This window comes from Artemia sp. Qi Xiang Cuo, chromosome 1, assembly GCF_049724085.1.
Source record: "Artemia sp. Qi Xiang Cuo chromosome 1, ASM4972408v1, whole genome shotgun sequence".
In the NCBI taxonomy this organism is placed as follows: domain Eukaryota; kingdom Metazoa; phylum Arthropoda; class Branchiopoda; order Anostraca; family Artemiidae; genus Artemia; species Artemia sp. Qi Xiang Cuo.
This window is the reverse complement of record NC_142794.1, coordinates 15,467,858-15,493,242: the sequence shown is the minus strand read 5'-3', so window position 1 is coordinate 15,493,242 and position 25,385 is coordinate 15,467,858. Positions and strand designations below refer to the sequence as shown.

General features: G+C 34.4%; 1 protein-coding gene across 1 annotated transcript in view; it reads left to right on the top strand.

The window, feature by feature from the left end:
• Positions 1 to 25,385, top strand: part of bt (projectin protein bent) — a 379,904-nt gene that overhangs the window by 257,669 nt on the left and 96,850 nt on the right. Inside the window, 4 exon segments of the mRNA XM_089089036.1 lie at positions 5,535 to 5,699; positions 14,278 to 14,402; positions 17,296 to 17,331; positions 18,230 to 18,407. Of these exon segments, the coding sequence (XP_088945162.1) occupies positions 5,535 to 5,699; positions 14,278 to 14,402; positions 17,296 to 17,331; positions 18,230 to 18,407 (504 nt within the window).

Genomic DNA, 25,385 nt, shown 5'->3' with positions numbered 1-25,385 from the left:
TTTGAAGAGGACACTCCCCCGAAACCCTCAGGGAAAGGGTTTTAAGTTATGCCCTGGGGGCATATAAGGTTTTTATAGAAGGCGTTGTCGTAGAAACTTCAAAACAAGCTCATTCGATTGGAAATTAAAGGACTAGTGTCGTTTTTAATAGTCTAAAGTGATTGGAGAGCAACTAGCCCCCCCCCCCCACGCCCATCATTCCCCCACACACCACAAATAAAAATTTGTTATAGTCATTTTGTTCAGATTAGCTTCTTTAAAAATAGAAAATATAATTTTGAGGAGGATATCCCCCACCGTCCCCAGTGCGAGGGTTTTAAGGTAGGCCTATAGGGCATATAAGGTGTCTCTAGCATACGTTGCCGTAGAAAATTATAAAACGGCGTCTTCAAGTAGAAATTAAAGGGATAGTGCCCTGTTTAATAGTCGAACGATATCGAAGTGTAACTAGCCCCCCCCCCCCCCCCCACGCCGACATTTCCTCAAACATATCCAATCAAAATTTTGAGATAGCCATTTTGTTCAGCATAGTTGATTTCCAGATAGAAAATATGTTTTTGAGGAGGACACTCCCCACAACCTTCAGGGCAATGGTTTTAAGATATGACCTGGGGGCATATAAGGTTTTTATAGAAGGCGTTGTCGTAGAAACTTCAAAAAAGGCTCATTCGATTGGAAATTAAAGAGCTAGTGCCCTTTTTAATAGTCGAAAGTGATTGGAGTGTAACTAGACCCCCCCCCCTCCCCCCGCCCATCATTTCCCCAAACACATCCAAACAAAATTTTTAGATAGCCATTTTGTTCAGCGTAGTTTATTTCCAGATATAAAATATATTTTTGAGGAGGATACTCCGCCACATCCCTCAGGGCAAGGGTTTTAAGTTATGATCTGGAGGTATATAAGGTTTTTATAGAGAGCTTTGTCGTAGAAACTTAAAAACAGGCTCAATCGATTGAAAATTAAGTGGCTAGTGCCATTATTAATAGTCGAAAGTGATTGGAGTGTAACTAGCCCCCTCCTCCCCCTCCCGCCACGCCCATAATTTTTCCAAACACATCCAATCAAAATTTTCAGATTGTCATTTGGTTCCGCGTAGTTTATATCCACATAGAAAATATATTTTTGAGAAAGGACATACACCTCAGCCCTCAGGGTCAGGGTTTCATAATATGCCCTTGGGGCATATAAGATTTTTATTGAAGGTTTTGTCTTAGAAACTTAAAATCGGGTTCATACGATTGAAAATTAAAGGGCTAGTGCCCTTTTTAATAGTCGAAAATGATTGGAGAGCAACTAGCCCCCCCCCCCACGTCCATCATTCCCCCAAACATATCCAATCAAAATTTTGAGATAGTCATTTTGTTCAGCGTAGTTGATTTCCAGATAGAAAATATGTTTTCGAGAAGGATACTCCCCCACAACCTTCAGGGCAAGGGTTTCAAGTTATGCCCTGGGGGCATATAAGGTTTTTACAGAAAGTGTTGTCATAGAAACTTAAAAATAGGCTCATTCAATTGGAAATTAAAGGGCTAGTGCCCTTTTTAATATTCGAAAGTGATTCGAGTGCAACTAGCCCCCTCCCTCCTCCCCCCCCCACACACCGATCATTTCCTCAAACACATCCAATAAAAATTTTGAATAGCCATTTTGTTCAGCGTAGTTGATTTCCAGATAAAAAATATGTTTTTGAGGAGGACACTCCCCCACAACCTTCAGGGCAAGGGTTTTAAGATATGACTCACTGTAGAAGCCTAAAACCTACTGCGTCATTTTCGCTATACTGAAAACAATTCTTTCATTAATTAAGATTTTAGGGAATAAATATCAGAAATTAAATAAACAATCATAGGAAAAAGCATACAACAAGTAATAATATAAATGAATAAATAGATCTTAAAGCGAGTAATACTTAGATTGAATATGAAAATCAAGCTTAAAACGAAAAAAAATATTTTGCTATTGAAGTATAAATGAAACTTAAAACGAACAGAAATTAAATAACAATCAATGCAAACAAACATCTAATATTTATTAATGTAAATGAATAAATAAATATTAAAACGAGTGAAACTTAAATTGAATATGCAAATCAAGTTTGAATCGAATAAAAATAACTACAAACAAGAGTTTGGGTATTGCCTCACTGCAGAAGCCTAAAACCTACTGCGTCATTGGCGCTTTACTGAAAACAATTCTTTCATTACTTAAGATTTTAGGGAATAAATATCAGCATATGTATATTAAATTGACAATGCACATTTTTTTTTCAGTAAACTCATTTGAATTTTTTTTTCAGTAAAGTACAAATTATATTCTGGCTTTTAAAAAGCATAGGGGTTTTGAACCCTACCCATATTAATTTATGCTCGTTTTGAGTTTGACTCTAATATTTATTTTAATATTTGTTCGTTTTGGGTTTCATTTATTTATTGATACTGATTTGGGGTAGTTGTATGCTTGGTAGATTATATGATAGTCCGGACGCCAGGTGTTAAAATTGTGAATCATACCACGACGGAATGGGGCTGCTACGAGAATTAGCCTACCCTCCACCCCTTAAATTAACCATGCGGATTCAAAAATACCAATGGCATTTTCTTTCGAGTGGTGAAACACTCCGAAACTTGAGATTTTATTATATTTTAGTGTTTCATGCAAGAAAATGCATGTTCCACAAAGTTTGAGGTGCAGTTTTCCACTCAAATAGAAATGCCTAGAAGCCATAGAATGTTTTCATAACAAACCAACGCGATTAGTTTGAAAAAATGGCAGAGTTAAAAAAAATGGCAAAACTATATCAGTCCTCAACAGTCTTGGAAAGTGTAAACAAAATCAAATTAAATATTAGATATATAATGATATTATTTGTTGAAAGATCCATCAGTTCAAGATATTTTTTCACTGAAATTTAATTTTCATTTTCAATGCTCTAACAACTGGAAAATAATAAATTTGTAATATACGAGTAATTCGTTTTCAGTGAAGCGCCAATGACGCAGAAGGCTTTAGGTTTTTACAGTTAAAGAAGGGGGCAGTATCCAAATTTTGTTTGTAGTGAAACTATATTTGTCTTGACCAATCTTGGAAAGAACTAATAAATTAAACTGAATATTTGATGTATAATGATATTATTTGCTAAAAGCTCATAAGTTGAAAATTTTGCTTTAATTTTAATATTTATTTTCAATATTAAGTACAAAAGAAAATATTTGTAATAAAACTTTTTTTCAATAAAGCGCCAATGACGCAGTAGGTTTTAGGCTTATGCAGTGAAGCGATACCCAAACTCTTGTTTGTAGTTATTTTTATTCGATTCAAACTTGATTTGCATATTCAATTTAAGTTTCACTCGTTTTAAGATTTATATATTCATTTACATAAATAAATATTGTATGTTTGTTTGCATTGATTGTTATTTAATTTATGTTCGTTTTAAGTTTCATTTATACTTTAATAGCAAAATATTTGTTATCGTTTTAAGCTTGATTTTTATATTCTATCTAAGTATTACTCGCTTTAAGATTATTCAATAATATAAGATTATTGCGGCTACATTTTTACATGGCTATATGGCTATATTCACTCATTTCATATAATGGCTAAAATTGGTTTTACGGTGGCACTGACAATGGCGATGCTGCCACATTTAGGACAACTGCAGAGACGAGTTTAAGACAATGCATGATTGGATTAAACCAAAAAATTTTAAGGAAAATTTTGAATATACAAATATATTTACCGTAAGTAAAAGAAATAAAAAAAGTAAAGGTATTTAAATCTTTACACTATAACTACCTTCTTCTTGCTAAGTTTAACTAAAACTTTTAAAATCAAACACCAAGTCTATACTAGTAAATGAAAACATGAAACACACGGGAGAAAGCTGCTGAATCATCTGAGTCTGCTGCAAAAAAGGCCCAAAAAACTCTTGACGAAATATCTGACTGGTGTTTTCGTAGCAAAATGCAGGTAAATGCTACAAAAAGATGCATCATAGACTTCACTTCTGCTGCTTCAAACTCATCATTTTCTCACACTGTCGCACTTTTAATCAATGAAAATCCAATTCCTCAGACCACAGTCACAAAGTTCCTTGGCATACTGGTAGATTCCTCTCTTTCGTTCAAACATCACATATCCCAGCTGTCTTCAACAGTCTCACAGCAAACATCAATGTTACATAGAGCTAGCCTGCTTCTAAGTGCTGAGATGATGGAAATGCTTTATAATGCTTTTGTCTTCCCCTACTTGAACTACTGCTGTTCTGTCTGGGCAATAAATTCAAATCGCATCTAAAATAATTAAAGAGATCACAAAACAATGCAGTCAAGGCCAAATATTGCCCCACCCCCAGGCTATACCCCTCAACAGACCTATACAGAGACACTGGAACAATAGATATAACAGAGATAATCAATGTTTGTAATCTGCGTTTAGCACACTCGGCAATATCGAATAGAATTCCTCAAGGTCTTTCCAGGTCTTACAAGTGCAATTTTCTGCTACCGAGAAGAAGGCTTACAAGGTCTCAACACTCTCCAGTTTATAGAAGTATTTCTGTATGGAACTCAATTAATGAATCCATTAAATCCATAAAATCATTTGGCACACTCCGAAAACGATACCTCTCTTACACAGTATTTGATACTGCATGAGTTAATGTCTCAATTTTTCTTTTGTATCTTATCCTCTCACTCTCCTTCTTTGACTCCACCTCATCTCAATTCTTTCGTTTCTAATTCTTCATCCCTCTATTATGTCATCAGCTCTCCACTTTTCACTTCATAGTGTGATATAAATTTGTTTACCAATATCAGGTGTAACACTCACAAGCACTGCTTTGAGTCGAAATGTTTATGTTAATTGTTTCGTTTGTTCATTTATTTAAAAATAAAATGTTGATTGATTGATTGTTTAGTTTTCTGCCAAAAAATTTTTTTTAGGGGAGTTCAGGAGGGTTTTGGGTATTGTGACTAGAGTTCAATCAAGTACAGATGATATTTGCCTTTTAGGGAGTTAGTGGAGGTCGTACTCACACCCTTAATTTTGGTGACTCCTATTTGTGTTACTTCAAAAAAAAATTTAATTTCATAAAATGATAAGTTTATGGAAATTCATAATTTGCTTTCTGCTTACGAAGATATGATGTAAATTATGAAAACGGAAAATTTAATTATTCTTTGTTTGTTCCTCGGAACATGTCAATTCATTATTCCGTTCGGTATTGCGCTAAATTATTTGTCAAGTATTATTAAACTAAAATATAATTTTTTTTTACTGCCATAGGAAATAGCACCATGATAGTTGACACTAGAGAGCATAGTACCAAGGACTGTGTAAATAATTTTCTAATTCGTCTTCTTTGGCCTGTTTTTTGGTCTCATTAACAATCACAGAACGGATTCTCTGAGAAAGGATTGTTTACTCTATTAACATAATATTATTTATAGTCATATAATCAACTACTACTAGCTGGTTGAAAAATATATGCGCTATATTTTTCCGTTACTTGATTTTTTTTTTTTTTTTTTAGGTGGCTGGGTGAATGTGGGAGATGTGCCAGGATCTGAGAAGACCTTCAATTGCACAGGTCTGACAGCAAAAAAAGAGTATAAATTCAGAGTTATAGCGGTAAATAAATTAGGCAACTCTGAACCTGCCCTATTTCCAAAAACCGTTCTCGCAAAGGATCCTTGGGGTAAGTAGTCCACAAAGTGGATGTAGTTTTCTAAAAATTACCGTCGTTATAATTAATTCTAAGTTATAGTTATACATTTCCTGTAATTATGTTCTAACGCTCAATGCTTTTTTTTCAAAGAGAAGAATTTGTGATGTTGTGATGTTTTGTGATATTGTGATATATTTTGTGATGATGAATTGATAAATTAAACAAAAACTTACCAAGTTTGAAGTTTGATTGTAATTCTACTCCAAAGAAGGAGCGCCAGCGTAGCTGAGAGTTCAACTGAGATAGACCTTCGCAATCGCCTCGTTTGACCAAAACAAACCCAGTATTTTAGAGTCATTATAATATGCGGTGGTTAAGCTCATGATGAAACGCTGAGAGTTCAACGGGAAGGGAAATTGGGAGGGCAGTTGAACTCTCAGCTACGCTGGCGCTCCTTCTTTGGAGTAGAATTACAATCAAACTTCAAATTTGGTAAGTTTTTGTTTAATTGATCAATTCTACTCCAAAAGGATTACCTTAGCTCCGCCTCCAGTTTCAGCTTAGATTTTAAAGTTCATCATGATCTAAACCAACACGAATGATCATAAATAGCCCTGTTCATCAATAGGGGTTTTTATACAAAATTGCGTTTATAAGAAGAAATTCAAAGTATAAAAAATTAAAATGAATATATTCAAAAGACAGACAACTGCTGACAACCTTTAATTGGTTTATTATAAAACCTTGCAAACGTTTTGGCATTTGTCCAGCCTACATATTTTATGATTTGATCTACATCAATTCCTCTTGCTTTAAGGTGGGACGTTGAGGCAGACCGTGTGCTATGAGCACCATAAAAACTGATATCTATACCTGCAAGAAATAAAACTTCTTTTATCCATCTAGAAATAGATGACTTGGACGCGGCAGTATGAGGCTTACGATATGTAAGAAAAAGTGCGTCGTTTCTATTTGGATATGATATCATTCTAATATACCTAGCTAGGTGCGTCGCCGGACACAGGGACGACTCTTGAAAAGGTCGAAATTTAAATATTGATTTGTGGTTGCCCGGTTTCGATGTTTTTAACAATACATTGATTTGAAAATCAAAACTTCCATCGTCATTATGTACCATATTACTAAGTGATAAACTGGCCAAAAACTGAACTCTTTCACAAGCTGATAAAATCAATAAAACTGCTAATTTTTGTGTTAGTGTCCTTAATTGAAGATTTTCGATATCCCAAGCTGGCAGTCTAAAGAGATCGAATACACATTTTACATCCCAAATACTTGAAATCTTGGGTAGACTAGGCCTTCTATTAAAGACACCTCTCATAAACTTCTTGGTGATCTGATTACTGCCTAACTGAAGGCTTGGTAGAATTGCCGATAAAGCACTCCTCGCAGTATTAATAGCACTGTATCCAACACCTGAGTGAAAAAGTTCCCTAAGAAATGTCAAAGTTTCCGGTCGAGTTGCCTCCAAGGCCTGGATTGTGTTTCTTCCACAAAATTCTATCCATTTTTCAATGTAAACTTTGTACTGGCGCTTAGTTGAATCCCGCCACCCATCCATGATAATATTGACTGTGGAGGGAGAATATCCTTGGTGGTAAAGCCCTTGCCGGAGACGACGCAAGCCGCTAGGTGTAATGTCTTGGACAATGGATGGTGCAAGGTCGGTTTCTGTGGGAGAGACAAAGTAAAATTATCATTTGGTAGAAATATTGGACTTCCTATTCACTGCTTTAATTCTAAGGGATACCATACTTGTGTGGTACAGTTAGGAAAGATCAAAATACCAGTGGCCTGATCTGTTTCAACCTTCTGAAGGGTCCTCGGAAGTAAACTGAATGGGGGGAATGCATACAAGAAATAATGCTTCCAATTCATTGTTAATGCATCTACGAATCAACAACCTGGATCTGGTTTCCAGGAAACAAATGGTTTAATCTGAAAATTTAATCTAGTCGCAAACAAATCAATATCTATTGACTGACATACCAAAAAATTCAAAATAGTAAATATTTCAGAATCCAATGTCCAGTCCTTTTCATTATCAAATTTTCGTGATGCCTTATCCGCAATATTAGCAACCCCAGGCACATGTTCTGCAGATATCTATCCTTTGCCCTGCAGTACTACCTGCCAGACCTTATTTACGAAATAATTACAAAATTTAGATTTTGATCCTCCCATTTTATTTATATAAGCTACTGTGGTTATATTGTCAGAACGCAGCCGAACATGCATGCCTTTAATATCATGGGCAAAACATTTTAATCCCAGATAAATGGCCTTTGTTTCTAAAACATCGATATTAAATTTCTTCTCTTCGGAGGACCGTTCACCTGTGGCCGTTTTCATGGAATATCCATCCACGAGTACCCAACCTAGTTTCGATGCATCACTACACAAATATTTTTCAATTGATCTAGGCTTAATTACTTTGGAAGCACGATTGACAATATCCAACCATCATTGAAGTTCCGAATTTACATCGGATGTTAAAGTTAGCCTTGCCGAAAAATGACCCTTCGCGTACCTTAATGCTTGAGTTTTCAACGATTCCGCTTTTCGGTAATATAAAGGCCCTAATTCTACTGCTGGAAATGTTGAAACAAGAACGCCAAGAGTTTCAGCCAATTCTTGAATCGTAGTCAATTTTTGACTAAGAATTTTTGAAACCAAATGCATAACCTTTTTAATGTTTCTTTCCGGCAGGATAATACGCATTGATCGCTAATCTAACAAAAAACCCAGAAATTCTATTTGTTGGCTTGGAATGAGAACTGACTTTCCCGGGGGAATCACAAACCCCAGCTCTGACAGTAATTTCGCTCTTTCATAGACATTATTTTGACACTCTAAATATGACCTTCCCAGAAGGAGAGAATCGTCTCAATACGTAACTGACAAATACCCTTTTCTTCGGAGCAGAGAGATAACAGGTTTCATAAGTTTCGTAAGAACCCTCGGGGCCGATGATAAGCCATTTGGCATTGAAGTAAACGCATAACAAAGGTCAACTTGAAAACAAAGCCACATTTGATCTTCAAAATCAACAGGGCATGAATAATAAAAATCAACTAGGTCAATAGAGGCCATATAACAATTTTTTGTCATCAAAAGAACCGCAGAATGAACAATTTCCATTTTAAAATGGTAATATTTAAGGTTTTCATTTAAATTTTTAAGGTTAAGAATAAACCGGGTAGACCCATCTTTCTTTGGGACTGTAAAAACGGGAGAAATACAACGTATTTCCTTTATTTTGAAGTCGGGTACTTTAACAATAACACCTTTATGCAGTAAAATATCAACTTCCTTTCTTATAGCCTCTATTTCTTCAAACGTAAGACTTTTGGTTTTTGTTTTCAAAGCTTTTAGTGGTGTTTTCTCAAATTCAATCTTATAGCCTGAGGCCACAATATTCAAAATATTCAAATCACTGGTTATTGACTGCCATTTTGAGATGTACTTACTAATTCTCTCAGCTTTAAAGTTATCAGCAAAACGTTGTGACTGTCTATTGAAATTAACAACAAAATCATAAAAATCAAGGTCGGGGTATGGTAAATAGTACATACCAGCTATTTGCGATCCCTTTTCTGGAATTTCTGGACTTGGGACCTCTCTTGATGGTCCTGGCCCTGCTTTCTGCGATAATTTGGACGGGGGGCCTCTTTCTGCCATCGGCGATAACGGTAGGCCCCCCTTGCACGTTTTTTGTTTTTCGAAAAGATTTTTTCAAATCCGCCACGGATTTAGCTTTAGACGTTGTTTTGGCAATATCTTTGCCAAAAGATACTCCGTGACTTTGACTTCAGGGGCATATAAAGCTGATGCTACAGTGGGATCTGGGTTCAATTCAAATTTCATCGCATGACGTCTTTTTTAACTTAGATCGTAGTTGGTGAGGCCAAGCATGTGCACTGCATCTGTAAGGTTTTTGACAACTTTTTCTTTAATATGCTCATTTTCTATCTCAAGAATCGCATTTGCTGCCTCTAAAACACAAAATGTTGAGTGAGCAATTGTCCGCTGCACTTGAAGGGCCTTAGCATCCCTCTGTTTAGCCTGTGATGAGAGAATAGCCGAAATTTCACTATTCACCTTTGGAGGAACAATTTTTTCAGTATTCGCAGACTTAGGGTGGTGCTCAAATAACTCTCTTAGCTTCAATATTTCCAAAGGCTTAGAAAAAGCTCTATTTGCAACTTTTGCAAGTTTCTTATGGATCTTGGGACCCTCTTTGCTACCAGAACGTTCTTCAGAAATCTTTTTGAATAGAGCGTCATTTGACGTGTTTTCTTTTAATCTTTTACCTTTGTGTTTTTCCGGAGAAGCCTTCCGCTTTGTGTCATGGATTTTTGTGGGGCTCCTAGAGCAAGATTTTTCGTTCTTAGAACTAATTTCAGGGCTCCAAGAGCCATACCGAGCACGAGTTTGAAACTCTGGGCTCCGAGAGCCATTTGTTTGATCGCTATGACTCACACTTGAGAGTATTCTGCGACGCGAATGAGTTTTATATTGCCTTCCACGTCTCTCCCGATCATAATCTTCATCGATTAAATTGTCCAACAATCCAATCACTAACTCACTATCACTCATTATTTAATTTGGTCTGAATCAAAGCGAATGCTAACGTCAACTGGGTTTGTTTTGGTCAATCGAGGCGATTGCGAAGGTCTATCTCAGTTGAACTCGAAGGCGGAGCTAAGGCGCTCCTTTTGGAGTAGAATTGAAGTTATCAAGTATTTTGTAGTAGGTTGCATCAAGACATGGCTAATTGTAGAAAGAGAATAGCCAAGACAGATAATCCAAGTAACTGAGAGGCAAATGTTTAAATGGCTGGGGCACGGGTAAATGGTGGGAGTAAGGATGACTATCTTAATGAACACACACTTGTTAGTATTTGGGAAGGCATGTCTGCCTAGAGTCTCAGGCATGTTGGCCAATAATTTTAAAAATTGACATAAGACCGTTAAATTGCCTGCAATGAGAGGCAAACAAAGCACGTGATTGTGATTGTGAGTCTTTTGTGATTGTTCTCCTTTGTGATATTCATATCCTTGAAGTGTTGTATTTATCACCCACTGTAAGTCAGGAATAAGGGGTCTCTGTATGGCAAATAGTCAGAAAACCGAAATTAGCACTGTACGTTAAATACGACTTTTAATTGACAACCTGAAAAATCAGTGGACCCATTTTGGTACCCTAAGGAACATGTCTTAAAACTCTAGCTTCTCCAAAATTGGTATCATTTATTCACTTAAAATTAATTAAACTTAATTAATTAAATTAATTAAACTAATTAATTAAACTAAATTATTTCAACTATATATTTGGAATTTTGGCTGTCGAGTCCTCTTTTTAATAGAAATACAATGTATGTGACAATATCTTGCTTTAGTTATTTGCATTAATTTGATCACTTAAGAAATTAGAATTTCTTAAAATATAAGTTACTTAATTTTGTTTACTTTAATCCTGTTTTCGTTTTATTCATTTTTCGACCCTCTCCTATTTTAATTATGTACCTCTCAGTAAAAAATTACCCTCGGAAAATCCTCACAGAATACCCCCGCGCCCGACATCACTATTTACTATATGTATACAATAGCCGAATTTCGTAACTTACATTCCTTTCCACAGATGCTGCGGGGAGTCATTTCATTGCCAGAGGCATAATTATTAGACCTTTTAACTATGCTAGACAATTGGTTATATTAAAATTTTGACCAGGTGTCAAGTGAAAAAAGGGGGTAGGGCAGATAGTTACCATCCGATCTTTTTGGTCACTGAAAAAGGGCACCAAAACTTTTAATTTCCATTTCAATGGGCCCTCTCCTGACCTTCTAGAACCATCGGTTCGATATGGTCACCCCTGGAAGAAAAACAACAAGTAAAGACGCATCGTGATCTTTTTCTCCTGACAAAAATAAGAAATTCCGCATTTTTATAGAAAATTCAGACCTCTACAGTAGGGTTTTCTGATATACTCAATCTGATGGTTTAGTTTTCATTAACATCACTTGACTTTTTTGGGGGGGTTTTCTCACTTTTTTGAAAATCGAGCAAATATTCCCAGGTACGTAGCCTTTAATAGGTAACATTAAACTTGATGAATTTTATATTTCTGAAATCAGCGTAAAAAGCCTATTCTTTTTATGTAGCTCTTGTTATCAAAATTCTTGGTTTTTAAGAATTTTGGTTTCTATTGGGCTGATTCACTGCTAGTTTACAGTTCGTTACCACGAATTGTTTGATAACACCAAACTAGCAAGCAGTATTAATATTAAATCTTGTTGAATTTTTTTGGGGGGGGAGGGGGAGTATGTTAAAAATTGGGGGAGGGACTAACTGATGTAATTATATTTATTTATTTTGAACATGTTTTATTCTTCGCTTTTTTGTTCGCTTTTATCGGTTTAATTTCAAATTTCTTCGATATTTTGTATCCAACGATATTTTGTATTCAATGAGCAAGTTCCATAAATTACAGACCTTACACCAGGAGTTCTGAGGGGGGATGATATCTCGGAGGCATAGTTTTGGGACCTTTCAACTATGCTGGCCAAATAGAGATTCCTGATCTCTCATGTGGCAAAATTTTTTCATTAAATGAACAAAATTTTATGTTCTTGTGATTGAAACCTCTGCATCAGGGTTTCCTGATATGCTGAATCTCTTTAGCTAAATTGTAGAAAAGGTAGAGGATGTGTCGACCAAATTTTCACTCTTAGGCTAATAATTGAGAAGTGCCTGAGTTTTCCAACACCTTTGGTCCTCAGTTTTATAGATTACCAGCAAGCGTTCGATTCTGTTGATAGAAGAGCTTTGGTAAAGGTTTTATCCTTGTATGGTATACCAGACAAATACATTAAAGTGATTAGTGCTATGTACAAGAATAACACTACTACAGTTACTGTAGGAAATGAGATTAGCAGCTGATTTTGTTTTAAATCAGGAGTTAAGCAGGGCTGTATTCTATCCCCATTTATATGGATCACTTTGATGGATTTTGTTTTAAGGAGCACAGGCAAGGCAATGGGAGACCACGGAATCAAATGGGGAGGAAAAAGTCTCCTTGACTTGGATTATGCTGATGATTTAAGCATCCTATATGAAAGTGTGTTTTAGAGGTTTTGCGAGTTCAGGGTGCTAGAATTGGTTTGAAAATTAATGTTAGGAAGACTAAGTCACTAAGGGTAGGAATAAGTGAAGACGAAAAGGTGACGTTGGGTAATGAAAAGATTGATCAGGTGGGCAGCTTCACTTACCTTGGTAGTATTATTAGTAAAGATGGTGGGAGCAGTGAAGATGTTAAAAGTAGAATAGCCAAGGCTCAGGGTGTTTTTTCACAGTTAAAAAAAGTCTGGAAGAATAGGAAGATAAGTCCCCAAACCAAGATTAGAATATTAGAAGCTACAGTGATGACAGTGGTCAAATATGGCTCTGAAGCATGGACGCTCCGAAAAGTTGATGAAGATTTGCTAGATGTTTTCCAGAGAAATTGCTTAAGGATTGTTCTGGGTACCCGGCTGACTGACCGTATTTCAAACAATAGGCTATACGAAAAATGTGGTTCAATACTGCTCTCTAGGGCTATAATGAAAGAAAGGTTGAGGTGGTTAGGGCACGTTGTGCGGATGAAGGATGACAGATTGCCGAAGATTTTTCATTTTGGCCCACCATCTAGGGCTAAACGGAAAGCAGGTCGTCCCCGTCTGGGGTGGGAGGACGTCATAAAGAAAGATTTAAAGGAAATAGGAACTTCGTGGGCGGGTGTAAAAAGGGAGGCTTTGAATAGATTGGGGTGGAAGAGAATCGTGCGTAGCTGTGTTGGCCTCAGGCGACTTGGTGCTGCGGTGAGTTGTTAGTAGTAGTAGTAGTAGTAGTTGTAAATTTTGATAGGTGATATTAAATTTATTGAATTTAATATATTTGAAATACGTATTAAAAGCCAATCCTTTGGGGTATTAATTTTTATCAAAATCCCTTTTCTTAGAGTTTTAGTTAGTATTGGGCCGAGTCACTTCTTACTTATAGTTTGTTATTTTGAATTGTTTTATAAACGATTTTATTTTAAAAGGCTTAACTTTAGAGGCACGTAAATAAATTGATTTCATTTATTTGTATCATTCTGTGTGCTGTTTTCTTGTTTCAAATTTTGTTTACGGCCTAATCACCTTTGAAATACAAATAAAATTCAGATTTTTCACAAGGCAAATAGAGGATGTCTTGCCTCCGTTAAAACTTAAAAAAAAGTTCTTATTATAATTATAAGATCTAAGTATAAGTTTTCCTTATCTAACGAAGGAGGAATAAAAACGAGACAACAGAGGACTATTTGTGAGATTAAGGAGGGATGAAGACTGAGATCTAATGGGTGATCAATATTTGGGGAATAAATTCGCAATACTAGAGTTTCTTACGGACTAAAGGTATGAACTAGTTACTCCATTTTTAAGGGTTTCATGTTTTCTTACAACAATTGATGCGGAATGGTCTTTTCCGATTGGTTAAATTTTTTCAAAAAAAAGCCCTTCTTATTCAAGCTGGACAATCCTATAAAATGATTTTAATCCTTTTTTAGATGAGCCAGGAAAGCCAGGAAGTGTGGAAGTTACTGACTGGGACAAAGACCATGTGGATCTCAAATGGGTCAAGCCTGAGAATGATGGTGGGGCACCTATCACAGGATATATTATTGAATTCAAGGTAGGCAAGGTTTGTCCATAATCAAAAACAATTCGGTATATTTGAATCACGAAGAAAATGCAAAGACTCGAAATAAGGTAATTTCAATTAAAAACAATAATATGCATGGCAGATGTCGAGACTAAAATATTCTTTCCTTTTTGGCCGGTATTTTTAGCTAATTACAGATTTTGTATTGCCTTCGAAGCGCTTGTTGAAACCTGCTGCAACTGATTATTTACTTATTGCGCTTCAAAGCTCATTAAATTCCAATTAATCCCTTTACAAATAAAAAAATATTTGAAACATTTTTTCTTAATATGAGCTAACAAAGCTTTTGTATAGTTTCAGAGGTTCTATGGACTTGAAAGATTTTCTTTTTTTGTAAGAGATTCATTTTGATCTTAAAACACCGTTCGTTAGAGCTCAATATTTGGGCTTATTCAATAAGTTCTTTCAGTTTATGGAAATCTATTGCAATAAGGTCTCTGGAACACTGGATAAGCTTTAAATCATTCATAGTCTGTTGTGTCTTAGACCTAAAGACAAACAAATCGACTGAAGAACGTCTAATTCGTTTGCTAAACGTTTGAAGATGAATATTTCTTTTAAAAAAAATCATAAAGGAACTATCAAGATAGTATTGCCTTATTGGGAATACTATGCGTTCGAAATGCCATCTTATTCAAAATAGCAGTGAATGCCAAATGTATTCAAGATGGCGTTTACATATTTTTTTCATACCGCTAAGTCTGAATTTTTGTTTATTGGTACTTGATTAAAGAGGGAATATAGTATATAAATTATGTTAGATAAAGTGAAGGGAAAAATAACTCCTGAAAAGGCAACGAGGGCAAATTTTTATTCTTTTCAAAGTATATATGCAGTGGCAACTTTGACTGAAATCTAACATAGAGGTTGGACTTCATGAATTTCTAAACTACGAAGGAAATACATGTTACTTGATTACCAAGAGAATTTGCGTTTATTGTATTTCATTGGGACGGTCTTTGGCTGTTCTTTGGGACGAGATAGAGTCCAAACCCTAAAAAGAAGGATTTCTAGGGACGGTCTTTGGCTGTTTTTTGGGACGAGAGAGGGTCCAAACCCTAAAAAGAAGGAATTCTAGGGACGGTCTTTGGCTGTTCTTTGGGACGAGAGAGAGTCCAAACCCTAAAAAGAAGGATTTCTAGGGACGGTCTTTGGCTGTTTTTTGGGACGAGAGAGAGTCCAAACCCTAAAAAGAAGGATTTCTATGGCCAAATTTACTATCTTTTCGGGGTCCATCAAAGGAGGTTTTATATCTAGCATCCCCTTATTTGGTATAATATACTCGGACTGAGTATATATTTGGACGGGAGAATATAATTTGGATGCTAAGGAAAAAGGCTCCTTTGCTCTTGCAGAAACATTTTTGGTGTATCCGGTAAATACATGTGTTTGGATTTGAATGTGTCTTATAGAAAAGGTTCTTTCATGTAAAAGTTTTATTCGGATAAGGGTGATTAGATCAAAATTATATATTTACGTTAAATTCTATTTTATTTAATTTTATAATTGAATTCTAATCCGAAAATTAAATCACTCGGAAATTTTTACTCTGAAAATCATGCATTTCGTGATAAATCTCTCTTTTTTAAGAATTTAAAAAAACACTTTTAGAAGGTTTTTAGCTGTTTAACGGTGGTGAAAATTAGTGAAAATTTGTTGGAACCTTGTAGAACGTTTGTGTAGGAAATATGCATTATTTTACTATAACTGAAGAAAATATGCCTCATTGGATTATGAAAGAATACGTGTGTTGAAGATAAATGTGTTTAGAATATGTGTTGGAGGTGATTTAGACAAAAAATTTGTGTTGGAGCCGGCTTGGAGATAAAATGTTACTTTTTCAAAGAATTTGTTGCCTCTGCCGAATCTGGATAAAATTCTCTGTGAGCCACTGGCTCTCTAAGCCAGTGGATCTCAAACTTATTTAGACACTGTACCCATTTTACCCACAAAGTATTTTAGGTACACCTTCTCAGTTACCGGTACTAAGTAAACTATAGCTAAAATATAAATTAAATTACCAGTCGTAAAGTTAAAGGGTGGCTTAATTTTTTTGTTTGCCGGCCGCGTACCCCCTATACATTTTTGTAGGGGGTACCTACCCCGCTACCCCCAAGGAGTACGAGTACCCCAGTTTGAGAGTCACTGGTCTAATCTATACTATTACTCCTTATGTCTAAATTTATATTTTCTATATTTGTGCAAAACGAGCTTCTCTTTACCAGATATTTGTATATTAATATGTTATGTATTTGTGATTGCTTAATTGAAAAAATAGACATCATAATCAGCAACATAAAAATAAGCCTTCGTTATATTTCCTCCCCCCCCCCTACTATTTTCTTTTTTATGATGGCATTGAATTTTTTTCAAAATTAGGTAAATAAGTTCTGTTTTAAGTTCATTCAGTTTTGTATTTAGTTTTTTTTTTAATTTTTTTTATTCTAATGGGTATTTTCATATTTTTTTTTACAAAACCTTTTTAATTTTTTCTGCTCTGTAAAGTTTAATTTTTTCTCCTCTTCATTTTCATTATTTAAATTTCTCTTTGCACCGAATACGGCTTAGCCATGGCCTGAATGGAACTAATTTATTTACGCTTTTCCTGATTTTGCTTATTTGGGACAAGTTTTCATTTTTTTTTTCTTCCTTATTTTGTCTTAGTACTTAAATCTAGAATGTTCCTAGTTTTAGTTACTTGTTGATAGTTTTACTTTATTTACTAGTACTAAAAACTAGTAAAAATAGTAGAATGTCTAAAATATCACAGTTATGGAGTCTCGCTGATTTCTATTTCTATCTGTGTTTGTCCAACTCTATCAAAAAATTATTCAATTTATTAACTCGTTTGTTTTAATAAAAGGTTGGAAATGTGTCTCCAGCTCTGGAAGCTAAATTGGTAAGCGTTTCGATGTAAGCTCTCCTTTTGTGGCATGTTCCAGCACCAATTAATTTCACTTTCATTTTATTTATTTCAGTTACTTGTATTTATTTCATTGTACTCAGTTACTGTATTTCAATGTTTCACTTTTTATTGATAATCTCGTTTTATTTTATTTTTAGAATCTTTGAACCAGACATTCAAAGAAGTTTGTTTGTTCTCCTTGTTTAGCTTTATTTGATTTTGTTAGTTTTTCCTGTAAATGCAAGCTCCTTTATTAATTTAGCAAAAAAGCCTTATTAAAAAAAGCCTTTATTAAAAAACCAAAAAAGCCTAAAAATGTCTTATGAAATACATTTTGAAAATGACGCGGCTAGGAATCAGATTAGGAGATTTAATCCATCTATGTCAGGAAAAATTACACTTTAAAGCCATTTTATAACAAAAAAAGATCTTTTTCAGTTTTTCCGTTTTTGGGGAGGTTCTGAGCCAACACCTCTTTTCTCCTAAATGCTTTCAGTTTTGTCTACTTCTGATCTTCATTTGACAAGAGATCTTTTGTACACTCAAATTCATTTGATTTTCCTTAAAAAGAGATAAATCTTTTTAGATATTATTGGTTTGCTATTTAAGCTATTTCAACTGATTTTAAATTAAAGAAAATTGAGGGATGGTGGGAAATGTTTATTTGGGATTAAAAAACTTTATGAAACGATAGGACAGAGTTTATATCTCCCGTGGGTTTAAAAAAAAGAAGAATTAAAACGAGAATTTTTAAGAATTTTTAAGAATTAAAAGAAAATTTACTGAAACCTCAAGGACAGACATTCTGATGCGTCTCAATAAAAAGAAAAAAGCAACTTTAGTTGTGTACCAAGTTTTGTGGCTATATTTTATAATATAGATTAATTCGCAGGACAAGTTTAGCAAAGAGTGGAAGAAAGGCAAAGAGATACCTGGTGACCTAACTCAAGCAACCCTTGATGGCTTACAAGAGGGTGTCCAGTATGAATTCAGGATCCGTGCAATAAACAAGGCTGGGCCTGGTGAACCTAGCAATCCGACTAAGCCAATTATTGCTAAGGCTAGATTTGGTAAGTTTAAGCACTTTGTTTTTTTTTTTCAAAGAGTATACTCGATTTTCTGGCTCAGACCCCTAAAATTAATCTTTTTACAATCATTGTTAAGGCTAGATTTGGTAAGTTTAAACACTTTTTTTTTCAAACAGCATACTCGACTTTCTGGCTCAGACCCCTAAAATTAATACTTTTTAATATGCCGATATTTAGGTGAAGGTAACGTTAATTTTCTTTAAAATTCTTGGATACAATGCATAAACTCTATAATACAATTATGTTATTATGATAATATAGTATAAAATCTGATAGTACAAGATGCAATACTCAAGTGAGCAAGGCCGTACCCTGTATTGTTTTGTGAGTCAGACAAACATTTTGGAGGGGGTTCAAACCTATCCCCCCCTTGGTGTGGCCTTGCATGTGAGCTTAAAATTGTATTTATTATTCTTTTAGAGGTTTTCCAGCCAATAAGTTTTAACTATTATGTGTGCTTAGGTTCAATTAGTGGTGGAAGCCTCAGAGGATTTTCCTTGGGGGTGTGGATAACAATTAAAAAGTTAAACCTGCATTCAATATTTTATCAATTTTTGTGTTGAAAAAGATTATTTTTCAAAAAATATTTGTCTAAAAACTAGATTAGATTAGCTGTTGTACTTTGTGAAAAAGTTGTGCGTCAAACGGGTAAATGTAGCATAGTTTTGGAGTAATTGGATTTTAATGATATTTAATTAAAATATGTTTTGTTTTTCTCCCCCTTTTAACTCATTTCAAAGTGAGGTATATTTCTTTTCTAAGGAATATTGTAATGACACTGCCACTCAAGCTACTTCTTGTTTGGCTAACAATATTCATTCTACTTATATCCATTCACTATATATCAACTTATCAACTATAAATATATCAGTTTATATCAACTAATAATCAAGCTACTTACATCCACTCAAGCTACGTCTTGTTTGGCTAATGCTATTCATAGATTTATTACATGGGTAGATACTAGATAGCAGGATGAATACAGAATTAGTGGGGCATCAATGGAACTTGGGTTGTCGCATTAGTGCACTTTCGCCCTATTAGGGTGGGGGTTATGTGATCTGAAAATCACCCCTTGGATCCGCCCGTGCTAGATAGTACATAGGAAGCCTTGCTTCGCGCAAGAAGGTAAACAGCCACCTTTGGCTGGTCACCCTGAAAAGAAATCTTAGTTGATGACGTAAAAGCACAGGAAGCTCGTAAACACGCATGCTCTCTGTCGTCTATTAATAAAATTTATTCATCTGTTATAACATTGGATCTTTCATGTGTGAGCTATAGGTTTTTTATTTGGGAGAATTGTCGATTTCTCCCAACGTTTTGAATTGTAAAAACATTTTAAAATACACAAATTCCGTTTCCCACTTTACGCTGCCCTGTCTATTTTACGTTGTAAACAATATCTAAATTAACTTTCCGTCTTTTAAGCTTTAAATTGGTTTGAACTTAAGAATTTCAATCATTTCGAGTCTCTTGTTTTTTTGTTTTAAAGCTAAACGGTTTTTACATTATTAAGATAATATAAGATTTATTCGTGATGAAATACACATACACTAATGCACTATACTATTCCCCCAACGACTCCTTGGTCTGTAGAGAAGCAGGAATACAAACGAGTCTCTTACTCAGAGAAGAAAATAGCTTACTCATTGAGAGAAGAGCAAAAAGGAGAAAAAACGCAAATAAAATAGCAATCGTAGAACACAGAATTAAATAAATTGAAAAAACTAAATTAATTAAGTAAATTAAATAGGCTCCAATAAAATACTAAAATATAAGAAAAATAAGTAAATAGATACAAAATAGCTTCTAAGAAGTAAAAGAATTTTCAACGATTTTTTTATAGAACTGAATGAGTGGCACCTTCGAGCTGAATCGGGCAACTTATTCCACACAATATGACTCACAATTAAAGGAATAAAATCTGACCTTAGAAAAGGAGTTAAAGGAATTTCAATATGCTTTTTTTTATTGCGAAGATTATCATTATTCTGATCAGAGGTAAAAGATGGTGGAACACTTAGGGACAGGGTAAGGTCACCATGAAGGTTAGAAAAAAAAACATTCAGACGAAAAACTAAACAGTGATTCAAGATCGAGTAAAGGGATAGTTCCTGAACGATTAATTTCCTGAATCAAGTTTCTAACTTTATTGCAAACCTTAGAAAGTAGTCTTATCCGATAAATTCTGAACAGAATATCTCTATTTTAATTCCTGAGGACTAAACATACCTAAATGGTATGATGTGATACTTATTAACGCTAAAAGCCTTTATCGGCCATGATTAATACAAAAATATAACAATGTACCAATCATAAACAAATACATACTCGTAAATGCAAATTAAACTGTAAATAAATTACAGAAAATGGTCCTTACATACCATACCTGTACCCACTATCCTACCCAAATTCCCATGAAACTTCCCACTGTAATTCTTCATTCCCATGAAACTTCCCGCTATAATTCTTCACTATCATTCCCACTATAATTCTTCATTCCCATGAAACTTCCCACTATAATTCTTCACTGCCATTCCCACTATAATTCTTCATTCCCATGAAACTTATATAATTTAATATTTCCTTGAATTCCACCGCGGTAAAATGTCTTCCCTCAGACCGTTTAATTCCTTACAAAAACCACACACATTATATTATATATTATATGCGGGACAATAATTATATCCTGTAAGAAAAATATCAATACATTTAGAATAGCTAGCTTAAGATGGTCGTTTTATTTCACAGTTGATTATTCTGAAAAACAATTCATGAATGTAAATTTTGAATGTATTCTGAATAATAATAATAATAATAATAATAATAATATAATTTAAAACATTGATAGAATAATTTCAAGGGTCCTTCCAAGGGTCCATTCCAAGGGTCCATTTCCTTGAAATAGTCCTTCCTCCTCTGAAACTACAATTTACTTGAACGGGTTGATATGAAGGGGTAAATCAAGGCCGTACCCAGTTTTTGTTCGGGGGGGGGGGGTTACTAAAAAACTTTTTTTTTGGGGGGGGGGGGTTACACAAAAAAAACCTAAAAAAACGCATACAAAATTTGTTTATGTCCATTTTTTTACGTTTTTACCAATCAAACAAACATTTCGGGTGGGGGGGGGGGGTCAAACCCCCTAACCCCCCCCCTGGATACAGCCTTGGGGTGAATACAAAATTAATGCTCGGGGGAACCAACAAAGCTTGAAATCCCCCATTGGCATTCTGTACCCCCTCTATCCCTGCAACTAGTACTACTTCTCAACTTTTGGGGGACACGTGCCTCTAAAATCACATCCTGTATCCGACCCTTTGGATAGTAGATGGCTAGACAAATACTTTAATTTTAAATTAATGTTTAAAATTATTCTGTAAATGCACTGTATGTTTAGTGTTTGAATTAAAAAAGAGATTAAAGACAGATATAATTGGATTATTGAGGAGAAAGAAACAAATTTGGATCCCGGTTCCTAGCTTCGGTCAGTGACCCCAATTTGCCTATTAATGAAGTTGACCCTGGAAAAGATTCACAAAATTCCGTGTATCATTTGATGATAAGTAGCGTCATTTTCATAGTGCATATTCTCTCTTACAGACTAGTTTATTGCTCTATTGGGTACTAATGTTGCATTATATTATTTTAGCATATTTTTCAGTATGTTATTTATTATTTACTATACTATTATATTGTTAGTATTATATATTATTTAGTATATTGTTATTAGTTTGTTATTAATCTAGCCTATGTTAATTATTTCATATGATGTTAGTATATTGTTTAGTATATTTTAGTGCATTGTTTTACAGTATGTCTATTTTAATGGGCATGTTATATTTCATTGCAAAATACAAGTTTTAGAACTAAGATTAAGTTACTAGAAGCAACGGTGATGAATAATGGTCTGAGACTTCAGGAATTGCAAAAGTAAGGCTCGGTGTTTTTCAGAGGAATAGTCCTAGGCCAGTTTCTGCAACTCGGTAGAGGGATCAAACTTGAAAATTCCCAATTCTTCGCAACATTCTTGCAAAACTCGCAAGGAACAATTGCGATCCTACGTTTAGGAAGCGATAATGAATGAAAGGATAAGGACAAGAGAGTTTGGTTACACTTTACAAAGAAAGAATGAGAGGTTGCCAACAATTGCTCTTTTTCTACCTATAATTCGGGATTAAACGAAAATCAACGTTATCAAATTGTGTTGGAAGATATTATAAAATTATTTATGATCTGGGGTGGGGGGGAGGGGGGGCGAAGCTTTGAATAGATCGGAGATGATATGGACCGCGAGAGGCTGTGCTGGTCTCTGGCGGTTTGGTTAAGGGACAATTTATTAGTAGTAGCAGTAATCTATAATTTATTTTGTTAGTGTCTTAGGTTTATAGTTTAATCATAATTTTAGTTACCGAATAGCTTATTTTGTTAGAAGACAATTTTTAGAGCTAAAATCAGTATACTCGAAGCTTCGATATTGACAGCTGTTAAGCATAGTTATGAAGCGGTATTTTAACTCTAAAATTTAAAAAAATATAAAATATAGGTTTAATCTCTTAGAAAACTCAGAAGCTCATACTACACTGGTTGAAATTATATTGCTCTGCTAGAATGAAATTTGAAGAGAGGGAAAACTCTTAAAGTACCTTACATAATCGTTGTATCTACCATCTATTTTCCACGAAATTATTACTCATATGCTAATTCAAAACAGCTATCAGAAAAACGTGACCTGAACTTAGCAATAATAGTGCATAATGTATTTTTAGCAGGATCGGTTGAGATGGCAAACACTCCAGGAGAAAGGAAATTAAGACAGAGAAGAGGTCAGGTTGGGTAACTACTGTGTGTGAAACTATCATATCTCATTCTAGTTTCTCCTTCTCTGCTCAAACACAAAATTAATATGTTTGACTTATCTCTTTATTTCTCTGATGGTTTTGACAAACAACTTTTGAAACGTTTTATACCACTTTTCAACTTCGACAGTGGGTAAACAATTATCTGCTTATTTTGGAGCCAGAATATTATCAAACCTATTAAAAACATACAAGATTTATTAATGATCCGTAAATTAGTTTCATTGTTTATTTTGAGCTTTGGTTTTCATATTGTCCTTTGGACTTTTATCTGTATTTTTATTATTTTGAACAGAGGACGATTGAGTGGAGGTCTCAACCGAAATATTTGAATAATTTTTTCTTCTGTTTTTCACTGGCTGCTACTGTCCTCGTTCTTCTCTTCTTTGCGATTTTTTGTTTTGTTAATGATCCGTGTTCCTTATTGACTTTAACGTCAGACTCGCGTTACAAAAAGTGAGGTTTTTCTCTTATCTGTCGTATAGTAATGTCTAAAGATATAAAAAAAAATCCATCTTTCATTGCTCCAAAAATTCGCCTTCAATCTCTGATTGGCCAATCATATTACACTCGAAAGTTGATAATAATGTTTAAAGTTTTGCTTTTTCTGAACGTTTTTTTAGGTATCCATTTTGTGAAATCCAGGCGATAAAATATACCTGTCTGAAAAGTGGTTTGTTATCCCATCTATTCTCTTAAAACTTTAAAGAAAACATTTAAAGCACTTTCAGTTCAATTGGCAAATATAGCCAATCTAAGCCAATCTCCATTATAGCCAATCACTTCATGGAAATGTGCTTGGCAATTGGAAACCCAACGAATGTCCAATGTAACGACGAATGCCGTTTTTTAGGGAAGAACCTTGGCTCTTTGCCAAGGGTCTTCGGCAATAAACGAGAGAAAAAAAAACCCTCTTATCTTGAATAAAAAGTCGAATAAAAAAGTCGAAATATCTCGAATAAAAATACTAAAAAGTCGATAATAGTTTTTTTTACACTAAGAGATTTTGATTGGAATCAAATATGACAAAATTGCAGACGTAACTATTATCTTATGCATGTTCGATCGACTTCATATATGGGCACACATCATTTTGTTGTTGTCAAATTTTATTTTTGTTGTATCTTTCATCTTTTTTTATTTGCGGACATATCCTGCTATTTTAAGGTTTAAGTTCCTTAAGTTTTAGTTTTTTTTATTTATGTATCAAAATATATGAAATCATCCAACATGAGCCGAAATCATCCAACATGAGCTTAAAATCAGGTAACAACCCTCCAAGTTGCAGATCATCACAGACCTTAATTCAATAAACTACAAGCAGAACTAGGATAACTTCCAATTAAATCTCCTAATGTCCCATATGTTTGACACATTTTTATATTCGTTGAAAATTAATTCAATAGAAATTAATTCAATTACGGAATTTTGTTCAATATACTGCGGAATTGCAAAACGTAAATATTATTAAGATGCTTGTCATCATCTATGAATTAAGGCGATTTGTCTGATTTGTTATATGTATGTCATATTCTTATTTCCTACGATATAAAATCACATAAAACTACTTCAATATACTGCAGGGCTGCATACTGCTGGGCTAAAATTACTTCAATATAGTGCAATATACTGCTGTCATACTGCAATACTGCAGAAGCTGCATGAGTTCAGGTTAATCTCCTGATGCCTTTATGTTCGGTATATTCTATTTCCCCAACACCCTGTCAAAAATTACTTGAATCTAAACCTTTGTTTGGTAATTTTTTTCTCTACGTACTTTTCTGAAGTTTGAACATTTCTATTTTATATTTTAACAAATTAATGTTCTTTCTTACGTCTCCGTTTCAGTAATTTTCTTTGTCTCAGTTCTCTCTTTCCACTTTTTGCAAGAATGATTTTCTGTGTGGAGGCAAAGAAAAAACGTCTCAAATATTCTTTTTCAATTTTTTTGCTTCGTCTTTGCTTTAATCTTTAAAATAAAGTTACAGTACAAGCAAAAATTTACTTTCTACATCTTTTTTCTTTCAAGCAGGTTTTATAAGTCTCCATTGATTATGAATTTTGTATTTGAAAAAAAAAATCAACAAATTTGTTTCCAAGAGAA